The 12,611-nt window shown below is 57.4% G+C and overlaps 1 protein-coding gene across 2 annotated transcripts in view; it reads right to left on the bottom strand.

Annotated features, from left to right (window-relative positions):
- Positions 1-12,611, bottom strand: part of DVL3 (dishevelled segment polarity protein 3) — a 71,375-nt gene that overhangs the window by 35,764 nt on the left and 23,000 nt on the right. The window contains exons 2-13 of one of the 2 annotated variants that reach the window (XM_038743236.1): positions 10,361-10,430; positions 10,027-10,139; positions 9,819-9,925; positions 9,575-9,710; positions 9,385-9,460; positions 8,607-8,676; positions 7,661-7,800; positions 6,494-6,570; positions 6,252-6,319; positions 5,013-5,162; positions 4,586-4,717; positions 4,303-4,470 (exon numbers count right to left, since the gene is read on the bottom strand). In XM_038743236.1, the coding sequence (XP_038599164.1) occupies positions 4,303-4,470; positions 4,586-4,717; positions 5,013-5,162; positions 6,252-6,319; positions 6,494-6,570; positions 7,661-7,800; positions 8,607-8,676; positions 9,385-9,460; positions 9,575-9,710; positions 9,819-9,925; positions 10,027-10,139; positions 10,361-10,430 (1,307 nt within the window). Of the gene's footprint in view, positions 1-4,302; positions 4,471-4,585; positions 4,718-5,012; positions 5,163-6,251; positions 6,320-6,493; positions 6,571-7,660; positions 7,801-8,606; positions 8,677-9,366; positions 9,461-9,574; positions 9,711-9,818; positions 9,926-10,026; positions 10,140-10,360; positions 10,431-12,611 lie in introns of both variants that reach the window. The other variant, XM_038743235.1, reaches the window with a different exon arrangement.

Below are 12,611 nucleotides of genomic sequence, written 5' to 3' on the forward strand. Positions count from 1 at the left end.
ACTTGCCCAAGGTCACACAGCAGACAAGCGGCGGAGCCAGAATTAGAACCCGTGATCTTCTGATCTATCCACTACGCCACGCTGCTTCTCTAAGCTTCCCAAGTGCTTAGTAGAGTGCTCTGCACAAAATACATCATCAATCGTATTTCATCAATCGTATTTATGTATTTGTCCGATACATACCACGGACTGATTGATTGATTGACGGCCGTGGCGGTTTCCAGAGGGAGAGACAAGCTCTGCTCCATGGCCAGACAGCTCTGAGGAAGCTCCTGGCCCGGCAGGGGCCCCTAGGCGGGATCCTTCATTGAGAGGCAGGGTAGCCTAGTGGAAAGACTGAGCTTTCCAAGACTGAGCTCCTTACCTTCCCTCCCAAACCCTGCCCTCTCCCTGACTTTCCCGTCACTGTAGACGGCACTGCCATCCTTCCCGTCTCACAAGCCCGCAACCTTGGTGTCAGCCTCGACTCCGCTCTCTCGTTCACCCCACACATCCAATCCGTCACCAAAACTTGCCGGTCTCACCTTGGCACCATCACCCAGATCCATCCTTTCCTCTCCATCCAAACCGCTACCTTGCTGGTTCGATCTCTCATCCTATCCCGACTGGATTACTGCATCGGCCTCCTCTCTGAACTCCCAACCTCCTGTCTCTCCCTGCTTCAGTCTATACTTCACTCTGCTGTCCGGATTACCTCTGTACAGAAACGCCCTGGGCATGTCACTCCCCTCCTCAAAAATCTCCAGTGGCTGCCTGTCAACCTACAAATCAAGCAAAAACTCCTCACTCTCGGCTTCAAGGCTGTCCATCCCCTCGCCCCCTCCTCCCTCACCTCCCTTCTCTCCTTCTCCAGCCCAGCCCGCACCCTCTGCTCCTCTGCCGCTAATCTCCTCATCGTACCTTGTTCTCACCTGTCCCGCCATCGACCCCCAGCCCACGTCATCCCCAGGCCCGGAATGGCCTCCCTCCGCCCATCCGCCAAGCTAGCTCTCTTCCTCCCTTCAAAGCCCTACTGAGAGCTCACCTCCTCCAGGAGGCCTTCCCACACTGAGCCCCCTCTTCCTCTCCCCCTCTTCCCTCTCCTCATCTCCCCCACCCTACCTCCTTCCCCTCCCCACAGCACTTGTATATATTTGTACAGATTTATTACTCTATTTTATTAATGAAGTGTACATAGCTTTAATTCTTTTTGTTCTGATGATATTGACACCTGTCCACATGTTTTGTTTCGTTGCCTGTCTCCCCCACTTCTACACTGTGAGCCCGATGTTGGGTAGGGACCGTCGCTACATGTTGCCGATTTGTACTTCCCAAGCGCTTAGTACAGTGCCCTGCACACAGTAAGCGCTCAATAAATACGGCTGAATGAATGAATGAAAGAGCCCATGCCTGGGAGGCAGAACACCCAGGTCTCTGGCCTCCTGAGTGTCTTGGGGTAAGACACATAATCTCTTTTTATTTCCTCATTTGTAAAATGGAGATAAAATACCTGTTTTCTCTCCATTTTAGACTGGGAGCTCCATGTTGGATAAGGAATGGATCTGCTCTGATTATCCTGTACCAACCCCAGAGTTTAGCACCCAATAAAAATAAAAGTAATAATGGCATTTATTAAGCGCTTACTATGTGCAAAGCACTGTTCTACACGCTGGGGAGGTTACAAGGTGATCAGGTTGTCCCACGGGGGGCTCATAGTCTTAATCCCCATTTTCCAGATGAGGTAACTGAGGCCCAGAGAAGTGAAGTGACCTGCCCAAAGTCACACAGCTGACAAGTGGCGGGGCCGGGATTTGAACCCATGACCTCTGACTCCCAAGCCCGGGCTCTTTCCACTGAGCCACGCTGCTTCTCAAAAGCCAAGAGTAATAATGATCAATCAATCGTGTTTATTGAGTGCTTACTGTGTGCAGAGCACTGTACGAAGCGCTTGGGAAGTACAAGTTGGCAACACATAGAGACAGTCCCTACCCAACAGTGGGCTCACAGTCTAAAAGATAATATAAGTCTAAATGATAATAGCATTTGTCAAGCACTTACTATGTCCCAAGCACTGTGATAGATGCAGGATAACCAGGTCCCTCTTGGGGCTGACAGTCTATGTAGGAGGGAGCACAGGTATTGAATCCCCATTGTGCAGATGAGGTAACTGAGGCACAGGGAAGTCAAGTGTCTTCCCTAAGGTCACACAGCAGACAAGGGGTGGAGCCGGAATTAGAACCCAGGTCCTCTTCCCACTAGGCCATGCAGTTTTTCCAGAGTTTAGGACCCCTCACTGGCCTTCCCGGTGGTGACTGTTTCTGGCCAGGAGCCTGGAGAAATTCCTTCCTGGGATTGCTCGCTGGCTTCCCAAGCAACTCATGGCCAAAGTGGCTACCCCTACCATTATAATAATGATAATAATGATGGTATTTGTTAAGCGCTTACTACATGCAAAGCACTGTTCTAAGCGCTGGGGAGGTTACAAGGTGATCAGGTTGTCCCACGGGGTTCTCACAGTTTTAATCCCCATTTTACAGATGAAGTAACTGAGGCCCAGAGAAGTGAAGTGACTTGCCCAAAGTCACACAGCTGACAGTTGGTGGAGCCGGGACTTGAACCCGTGACTTAATAATAATGATGATAGCATTTATTAAGCGCTTATTATGTGCAAAGCACTGTTCTAAGCGCTGGGGAGGTTAACAAGGTGATCAGGTTGTCCCATGGGGGGCCTCACAGTCTTCACCCCCATTTTACAGATGAGGTAACTGAGGCCCAGAGAAGTGAAGTGACTTACCCAAAGTCACACAGCTGACAGTTGGTGGAGCCGGGACTTGAACCCGTGACTTAATAATAATGATGACAGCATTTATTAAGCACTTATTATGTGCAAAGCACTGTTCTAAGCGCTGGGGAGGTTAACAAGGTGATCAGGTTGTCCCATGGGGGGCTCACAGTCTTCACTCCCATTTTACAGATGAGGTAACTGAGGCCCAGAGAAGTGAAGTGACTTGCCCGAAGTCACACAGCTGATAAGTGGTGGAGGCGGCATTTGAACCCATGACCTCTGACTCCAAAGCCCGGGCTCTTTCCACTGAGCCACACTGCTTGTGGCTCAACCCGACACTCTTGTTTTATGCCGCCTGGAGGCTGAATAAAAGGCCCGGGGTTTTTCCTTGCTCTCTATAATAATAATAATGATAATGATGGCATTTATTAAGCGCTTACTATGTGCAAAGCACTGTTCCAAGCGCTGGGGAGGTACAAGGTGATCAACTTGTCCCACGGGGGGGCTCCCAGTCTTCATCCCCATTTATAGTTGAGGGAACTGAGGCCCAGAGGAGTCAAGTGACCTGCCCGAAGTCACACAGCTGATAAGTGGCGGAGCCGGGATTTGAACCCATGACCTCCGACTCCAAAGCCCGTGTTCTTTCCACTGAGCCACGCTGCTTGTGGCTCAACCCGACCCCCTTGTTTTATGCCGCCTGGAGGCCGAATAAAAAGCCCGGGGTTTTTCCTTGCTCTCTATAATAATAATAACGATAATGACGGCATTTATTAAGCGCTTACTATGTGCAAAGCACTGTTCTAAGCGCTGGGGAGGTTACAAGGTGATCAAGTTGTCCCACGGGGGGGCTCCCAGTCTTCACCCCCATTTTACAGTTGAGGGAACTGAGGCCCAGAGAAGTCACACAGCTGATAAGTGGTGGAGCCGGGATCTGAACCCATGACCTCCGACTCCAAAGCCCCTGTTCTTTCCACTGAGCCACCCTGCCAGGCCCGGGGGAAAGGGAGGTGTTCCCCAGCTTTAGAGGCGCGGGGGCCGGTACGGAGGCCCGGATCCTCGAGTCCCAGGACCCGGTCCTGACTTTCCCCGCCCAGGTGGGGCCCGGCCACAAATCCCAGAAGAGTCCCACCAGCTGAGCTCCACCTCTCCGGAAGCGGCCGAACGAGGCCACCCCGCTTTCGCCACATGCCACATCCCTCCCACCCTCTGCCACCTTACCTTGGCCGCCTCCTTCGACGGGTAGCAGGGGGAGAGGCTGCCAGGCAACCAGACCCAAGCCCCCTCGTTTCCTCCGCCTCCATCTGGGAACGCCCGCCGGCCGTCCCTCACGGGCGGACCCGACTCCCGGCTCGGCCATCGCCCTGCCCACCATCGGAGGGACGAGGCCGGGCCCCCCCCAAAAGAGACAGGAAGACCCGAGACGGAGCCCCTCGCCCCGGCTCCCCGCAGGACCTCGCTGCGGCCCCCCGCCCCGTCCTCCGGAGTGGGAGCGGGAGCCGGGGCAGGGAGCGCGGAGGCTAGGAGGAGGAAGGACGTACTTCCACAGAGGTCCCCGAAGATGTAGTAGCACTGCTCGGAGAAGGTGATCTTGTTGACGGTGTGCCGGATGAAGCCGGCCTTCAGCAGGTTGCTGGCGTATTTGCGGGCCTCGCGCCGATCCGTGAAGCCCTCCACGTGGTGGTACAGCCAATCCACCACGTCCGAGCCTGGGGACGACATAACCGCCCGGTGGCTTCTTCCCGGCCCGGCTCGGGGCGCCAGGAGACGGCCGAGACCCTCCCGCCCGCCCGCCGCCGCCGCCTCACCGCGCCTGGCCCTCACCGATGAAGGCGTTGGGGATGGTGATCTTGAGCCACATGCGGTCGCGCACCTCCAGGCCTGACTCGGGCGAGGCCATGGCCTTCACGATGGCGGCCATGTCGCTGTGGATGGACAGGTGGAAGTCGTCCAGGCCTGAGGGGGAGAGTAGGGAGGTGATTCAGAGTATAGGTCGCGACAAGGGGAGTGGGGGCAGAGAGAGCTGCAGGTGTTCTCTCACCCCGGCGGGATGGGGAAAACGGGACTCCCTGCCATTCCGGGAAGCCTGGAGGCCCGTGGACCGGTGAGTGCCTTCGGCCCCCACGCTCCGCCCCTCCGCCCCTTTCTTTCCGTCTGGGGCCCTCCTCTCCCGCCCCGCTCAGGCCCCCCCGAACCCGGTTTCTCCAGGTAAGGAGATGGAGAGGGGGCGGAGAGCCGCGCAGACACTCACGCTCGGTGTCGGGGATGGAGCTGGTGATGGAGGAACTGGTGGAGGTGATGGTGCTCAGGGAGGGGCTCATGCCGTAAGCTGGGAAGGTGCCCGTCATGGCCGCCGTGTGGGACACCCAGGCTGCGGGGTCGATGGGCCGGATCGGCTCGCCTGCGGAGGCCGGGGGGTGGCGGGGAAGGAGGCCAGGGGGAGGAAGGGGGAGGTCACTGCCACAGACCGATCCTCCCCGCTCCCACCCGCCCCAGCCCGCGGGCCGGCACCGAGGGAGAGCGGTGGGAAGGGAGCGGAGAGGAGGGAGAGAGAGAGAGAGATGGAAGAAGGGAGAGGAGTGAAGGCGGTAGGAGGAGACAGGAGGGAGGTACTCCTTCCTCAGGCCCGGCTCCTGCTTGGCATCTGAGAAAACACAACATCCCTGTGGGAGGATCCCAGCCAGGGATCGGGGGAGGCGGTCCCAGAAGTCAGGACACAGTAGTGCCCGGATCATCTCTGTGCAGAAATGCTCTGGGCATGTTACTCCCCTCCTCAAAAATCTCCAGTGGCTCCCTGTCAACCTATGCATCAAGCAAAAACTCCTCACCCTGGGCTTCAAGGCTGTCCATCCCCTCGCCTCCTGCTACCTCACCTCCCTTCTGTCCTTCTCCAGCCCAGCCCGCACCCTCCGCTGCCACAAAATCCTCACTGTACTTTGTCCTCGCCTGTCCCGCCATCGAGCCTGGCCCACGTCCTCCCCCTGGCCCGGAATGCCCTTCCTTCACACACCCACCAAGCTCGCTCTCTTCCTCCCTCCAAAGCCCTACTGAGAGCTCACCTCCTCCAGGAGGCCTTCCCACACTGAGCCCCCTTTTTCCTCTCCTCCTCCCCATCCCGCCGCCCTACCCCCTTCCCCTCCCCACAGCACCTGTATTTATGCGTACGGATTTATTACTCTATTAATTTTACTTGTACGTACTTACTATTCTATTTATTTTGTTAATGGTGTGCATTTAGCTTTAATTCTATTTGTTCTGACGACTTGACACCAGTCCACATGTTTTGTTTTGTTGTCCGTCTCCCCCTTCTAGACTGTGAGCCCGTTGTTGGGTAGGGACCATCTCTATATGTTGCCGACTTGGACTTCCCAAGCGCTCAGTACAGCGCCCTGCACGCAGTAAGTGCTCAGTAAATACGATTAAATGAATGAATGAATGTGCCGGGCACCCGCTTTAGGGCAGACTCTCCCCGGAGCGCCCATACACTTACTCCTGGGCAACGTGAAGCAGCCGCGGGGGCTGGGATCCCAGCACTTGGCCACAGTCAGGGTGATGGGCCTGGAACGGAAAGGCGGCGTCACCCGGGAGGGCAGGGAGACGGGACTGGATGCTACCCTGCCTCCATCCTGCCCCTTCCTGGGAACGGGCCGAGGAGGTCAAGCCCCTTCCCGATGCCCGGCCCCACCTGTGCCGTCGGGGGCCTCCCCTTCCCACCCCGCCTCCGTCACTCACCCCGGTTTATGCACAATCTCCCGCAGCACCCGCACGGCATCGTCGTTGCTCATGTTCTCAAAGTTGATGTCGTTCACCTGCGGGCGACACCGGGAGGGTGCGGAGGGTGTAATAATGATAATAATGGGATTTGTTAAGCGCTTACTATGTGCCAAGCACTGTTCAAAGCGCTGGGGCAGACACAAGGTAATCAGGTTGTCCCACGAGGGGCTCACAGTCTCCACCCCCATTTTACAGATGAGGGGACTGAGGTGCCGAGAAGTGACTTGCCCAGAGTCACACAGCTGACAAGTGGCGGAGGCGGGATTAGAACCCACGACCTCCGACTCTCAAGCCCGGGCTATTGCCACTGAGCCTAAGCCCCACTTTCCCAGACTAAGCCGCGCTGTTCCTCAGTTCCCACTCCCTTCCGCATCACCCAGACTCGCTCCCTTTGCTCCCCCCCGTCCCCGCTCCACGGTACTCAGGATAGATCTGTCATTTTATTGATCGATATTCACATCTGTCTCCCCCACTCTAGGCTCTGCACACAGTAGGCGCTCAATAAATACGACCGAATGGATGAACACGGGGGGCGGGGGGGGGGGGGGGGTCCCCTCATCAACAGGAACAGGACCTAGGGCTGCCCGCCTCCCCAGACGCTTCCCTCCATCATCATCATCATCAATCGTATTTATTGAGCGCTTACTGTGGGCAGAGCACTACGCTAAGCGCTTGGGAAGTACAAATTGGCGACATATGGAGACAGTCCCTACCCAACAGTGGGCTCACAGTCTAAAAGGGGGAGACAGAGAACAAAACCAAACATACTAACAGAATAAAATAAACAGAATAGATAGGTACAAATAAAATAAATAAATAAATAAATAGAGTAAAAAATATGTACAAACATATATACATATATATACATATATACATATATATACACATATATACATATATACGTATATATATACACATATATACATACATACATATATATAATACATATATACACACACACACACACACACACACACATATATATACACATATATCCCTTGGCACCAGTCAGCTCTCCGGTCCATCCGGGAACACGGAGCCGCGGATATCCGCGCTTGGGCCGGCGAAGGGCGGGGCGGGATGAGGGTGAGGGGTGCCCGGCTGCCCCTCGCCCGGGGAGGATACCTGCAGCAGCATGTCTCCCGGCTCGATGCGCCCGTCGGCCGCCACGGCGCCTCCTTTCATGATGGAGCCGATGTAGATGCCCCCGTCGCCTCGCTCGTTGCTCTGCCCGACGATGGAGATGCCCAGGAAGTTGTATTTCTCTGTGGGGCAGGGGAGAGGCCAGAGGGACACCGGTACAGCTCGATAAATCAATCGTATTTTTTGAGCGCTTACTATGTACTAAGCGGCCGGGTGAGGATGACACAACGACATAACAGACCCGTTCCCTGCCCACGTACATTCGTTCATTCAATCGTATTTACTGAGGGGCTGTGTGCAGAGCACCGTTCTAGGCTCTTGGGAGAGTGCGATATAACAACGGACACATTTCCTTTTAGACCGTATATATGTATATATGTTTGTACATGTTTATTACTCTATTTATTTATTTTATTTGTACATATCTATTCTATTTATTTTGTAAGTATGTTTGGTTTTGTTCTCTGTCTCCCCCTTTTAGACTGTGAGCCCACTGTTGGGTAGGGACCGTCTCTATATGTTGCCAATTTGTACTTCCCAAGCGCTTAGTACAGTGCTCTGCACATAGTAAGCGCTCAATAAATACGACTGATGATGATGATGACTGTGAGCCCACTGGTGGGTAGGGACTGTCTCTATGTGTTGCCAGCTTGTACTTCCCAAGCGCTTAGTACCGTGCTCTGCACACAGTAAGCGCTCAATAAATACAATCGATGATGATGATTTCCTGCCCACAGCGAGCTTACAGTCTAGAGGGGGAGACACACCTTAATAAAAAGAAATAAATCACGGATACGGACGTAAGCGCCGCGGGGCCGGGCGACGCGGAAGCGGGGTGGGAAACATCCTCCAGAAGGGCCCCGAGAAGGAGCGGAAAAGCTTCCAAAGGCGAGCTGGGGGCCGACGAGGTTCCCCCGCGTTGACTCACCCATGTTGAGGGTGACGGTGATGATGTTGAGCGACATGGTGGAGTCGGTGATGCTGCTGAAGGACGAAGACTGGAAGGAGAGGAGGCCCCCGCTGAGAGGCAGGGCCGGACACGTCCCCGGATCGGATCGCCGTGTGCTCCATCCTCTTGCCTCAACCCCCAGCTCGGGGGTTGGGAGTGGCGGGGGTCCTTCCAAGAGGACCCCAGAGTGTCTCCCAACCTTGTCCCCTCCACCACCAACAGCCCTTGCCATTCCGAGGGCCCGGGCACGTCGGATGGCCCGGCTCTACTGCGAGGACGGCTGGCGGTTCCTCCGCGTTCCCTAGCTCTCGATCAGAGATTCAGAGGACCAGCGGTCTGACCCAATAATGGCGATAATAATGATAATAATAATGAGTCAGTGACTGCTATTACTGCGATACTTGTTCAGCACTGACCTTGTGCCAGGTGCTGGAATAAGCGCCGGGGTAGATGCAAGATAATCGCTTCGGACCTAATTTCTGTCTCCCGCGGTCTAATGAGGAGGGAGGAGGGGGGATCGAATCCCCATTTGACAGATGAGGAAGCTGAGGCTCAGAGAAGCGAAGTGACTCGTTTGAAAGTCACCCGGTAGGCGGGGGGCGGAACGGGATCGGAACCCGGGTCCGGGCTCCTTCCCCCGGCTTCTCGCTGCCGGGGACGTCCCGGTGGGCCCGGTCTCGGGCCTCGGTCTCCCCCAGATGCCCGCATCCACTTCCTGCCTGGCTAACAGCCCCCATACCCGCTCGATCCGTGGCACCTTCTGTTTCCGCCGTCGCCGCTTGTGCCTCCTCATGAGTCGCGAGGCGCTGCTCTGCTCCGTGGAGCTGCTGAACCTGCGAGCGGAGGGGGGATTCAGCGCGGGGCCTCACTCCCCGCCTGCCTCACCAGGCCCGGGAGAGGCCGAGGGAGGCCATCGGGCACCGGGGGCCGGCTCCCCTCCACCCTACCTGCTGGTAGAGTCGTCCTCATCCGAGTCGAAGAAGCTGGTGGTCTCCAGCTCGCTGCTCATCAGGGTGGAGGAGCTGTCGTAGCCTCCCGGTTCCCGCCGCCGCTCCCCTTTGGCGGTTCCGTTCACCCGGGGCACTGTGGGGGGGCGGAGGGGCCCGGCTGAGGACCCCAGGGGAGGCGCGAGCCGGGGGGGGGACCGTCAGAAACGAGGCGGGGTGGCGGCTGGGGGGCCGGGGCACTCACCGTGCTCGGGGCCGTCCCTCCGGCGAGGCCGCTCGCGCTGCGCCGACACCAGCGAGTCCGTCTCCGTGTCGTTGTCCAGGTTCTCCTGGCTTCCCCCGGTGTGGGGGCTGCGGGGCAGGGGCGCCACGTCGGAGGATTCCCGGGGACCCCTTCCCACCCCAAGACTCCCCCTCCCGCGGCCTCCCCGCCCGCCGGCCCGGGCACTCACTGGAAGGAGGGGGGTCGCGAGTCCCCGATGCCCCCCGTGCGCTCCATCGGGGGCGGCAGCTCGGGCGGGTTGTCCGAGCCGGGTTCCGGATGCGAGCCCTCGGCTGACACCAGCTGGGGACCGAAATGGGGTCGGCGGGCCAGTTCCAGGCCTCGAGGCTTCCGCCCTCTCCGGCCTCCCTTCCTCCCCCGGCCCAGGAGGGAGCTCAAGCCCGGCGAGGGGTGGCTGGGGGTGTGAGGACCCCGGGGCGGAGGCCCTCAGGTGTTTGGGGCCGGGGGCGAAGAGGGGACGGAGGGATGGGGGGAGAATACATGCCGCGGGGTCTGCTCTTTACCCATGACACCACCCGGCCATTGAAGCACGGCAGCCTGGCGTTGTCGTCCGAGATCTCCTCCTTCACCACTCTGGCGGGAGGACGGGGAGGAGGGAAGGAGAAAGGATAACAATTGTGGCATTCGTTAAGCGCTTACTACGTGCCAGGCACTGTACTAAGCGCCGGGGTGGGTACAAGCAAATCAGGTCGGGCGAGGTCCCTGTCCCACGTGGGGCTCACAGTCTCAATCCTCGTTTCAGAGATGAGGGAGCTGAGGCCCGGAGAAGTGAAGTGACTTGCCCAAGGCCACGCAGCAGACAAGAGGCGGGGCCGGGATTAGAACCCATGCCCTTCGGACTCCCAAGCTCGTACCTGATCCACGAGGCCACACACATATTTATTACTCTATTTATTTATTTATTTATTTATTTATTTTACTTGCACATTTCTATCCTATTTATTTTATTTTGTTGGTATGTTTGGTTCTGTTCCCTGTCTCCCCCTTTTAGACTGTGAGCCCACTGTTGGGCAGGGACTGTCTCTATGTGTTGCCAATTTGTACTTCCCAAGCGCTTAGTACAGTGCTCTGCCCATAGTAAGCGCTCAATAAATACGATTGATTGATTGCAAGGGCCTAGAGAAGGGCTTAGAGAAGCAGCGTGGCTCAGCGGAAAGAGCCCGGGCTTTGGAGTCAGAGGTCATGGGTTCAAATCCCCGCTCTGCCGATTGCCAGCTGTGTGACCTTGGGCGCGGGGGGAGGCCGAGAGCTTCCGGCAGCTCCGGGCCCAAGGCGGGGGTGGCGAGCGGGGGGATCGGGCGGGAGAGAGTCCCCCTCCGAGTCCCGGTGGCTCCGGCTGGGCTGAGAGGGTGGGTTTGGCTCCCTGCGACTCCCAAATTCCAGGAGCCGCAGCCAAGTCTGGAGGATGGGCCTGGGCCTCCCCCCCGCCAAACCCCTGCAGCCTCCACTCTCCCGCCGGGAAGGTTTCCCCTCCCGGACCCCCGCCCGGAAGCCCGGGAAGCCCAGGCCCTGGGCAGGGCCAGGAGAAGGAGCACACGGGCTTGGTTCCAAGCCAGGAGAACAAGAGCCTGCAGGAGGGAGACGGACGTTAGCCGGACGGAGGCAAGGAAGTCCGGCCCGGAGGAGGGGGCTCGGCCGGAGGTCCCAAACGAGCCCCCCGCAGTCTCGGAGCCTGCTCCCCTCACCACGTGCGGGAGAAGCCCCCGCCGACACCCCTTCCCCAGCAGGTCTCGGCGCGGGGGAGGCGGAGAGGGGAGCGGGGCACGGACCACAGGGATCGATGGTATTGACTGAGCGCTTACTGTGTGCAGAGCGCTGTGCTGAGCACTTGGGAGACTACACGACAAGGGGTCCAGCGCCACGGGAAGGAGAGGAACGGTCCTCTCCCTCTGGGTCTTCCCCCCGCCCCTGAGCCATCCCCTCCCTCTCTCCCGGGAGGCCGGGCGGCTCCAAACTCCAGATGTTTTCTCTCCTCCTGGGGGTCACCATCAGGTCCCCTCAGCTCTGCGGACGCAGAAGCCTGCAGAAGGCTCCTCTCAAAAGAAATCACAGTAACTGCGGTAATGTTTAAGCGCTCACTATGTGCCAGGCGCTGTACGAAGCACTGGGGCGCAAACAGGTAAATCGGGTTGGACCCGGTCCCCGTCCCACACCATTTTACAGATGAGGTAACCGAGGCACGGAGAAGTGAAGTGACCCGCCCAAGGGCAAAAAGCAGGCGACGCGGGATTAGAACTCGGGGGCTTCTGACTTGCAGACCTGCGCTCTAACCACTAGACCACACGGCTTCTCTAGGGAAGAAGGAAATTATCACCCTCCTGTTGCTCCCCTCCTCAATCAGCCCCCAAGCTTCCCCGGTGCGGAAGGGTCTGTGCTCCTGGGGAGATAAAGGGAGGTGGCTGCGGGTCCCGACCTCCGAGCCCGAGGACCGGGGTTCTAATCCCGGCGCCCCACTTTTCATTCATTCATTCAATCGTATTGACTGAGCGCTCACTGCGCGCAGAGCGCCGGACGAAGCGCTTGGGAAGTCCAGGTTGGCAACATCTAGAGACGGTCCCTACCCAACGGCGGGCTCACAGTCTAGAAGGGGGACACAGAGAACGAAACATATTAACAAAATAAAATAAACAGAATAAATATGTACGAGTAAAATAAATAGAGTAACAAATACATACAAACATATATACAGGTATGTACAGCAGCACTTTGCTGCGTGGCTTTGGGAAATAATAACAATAATAATGTTGGTATTTG

Source organism: Tachyglossus aculeatus, chromosome 1, assembly GCF_015852505.1.
Source record: "Tachyglossus aculeatus isolate mTacAcu1 chromosome 1, mTacAcu1.pri, whole genome shotgun sequence".
Taxonomy (NCBI): Eukaryota; Metazoa; Chordata; class Mammalia; order Monotremata; family Tachyglossidae; genus Tachyglossus; species Tachyglossus aculeatus.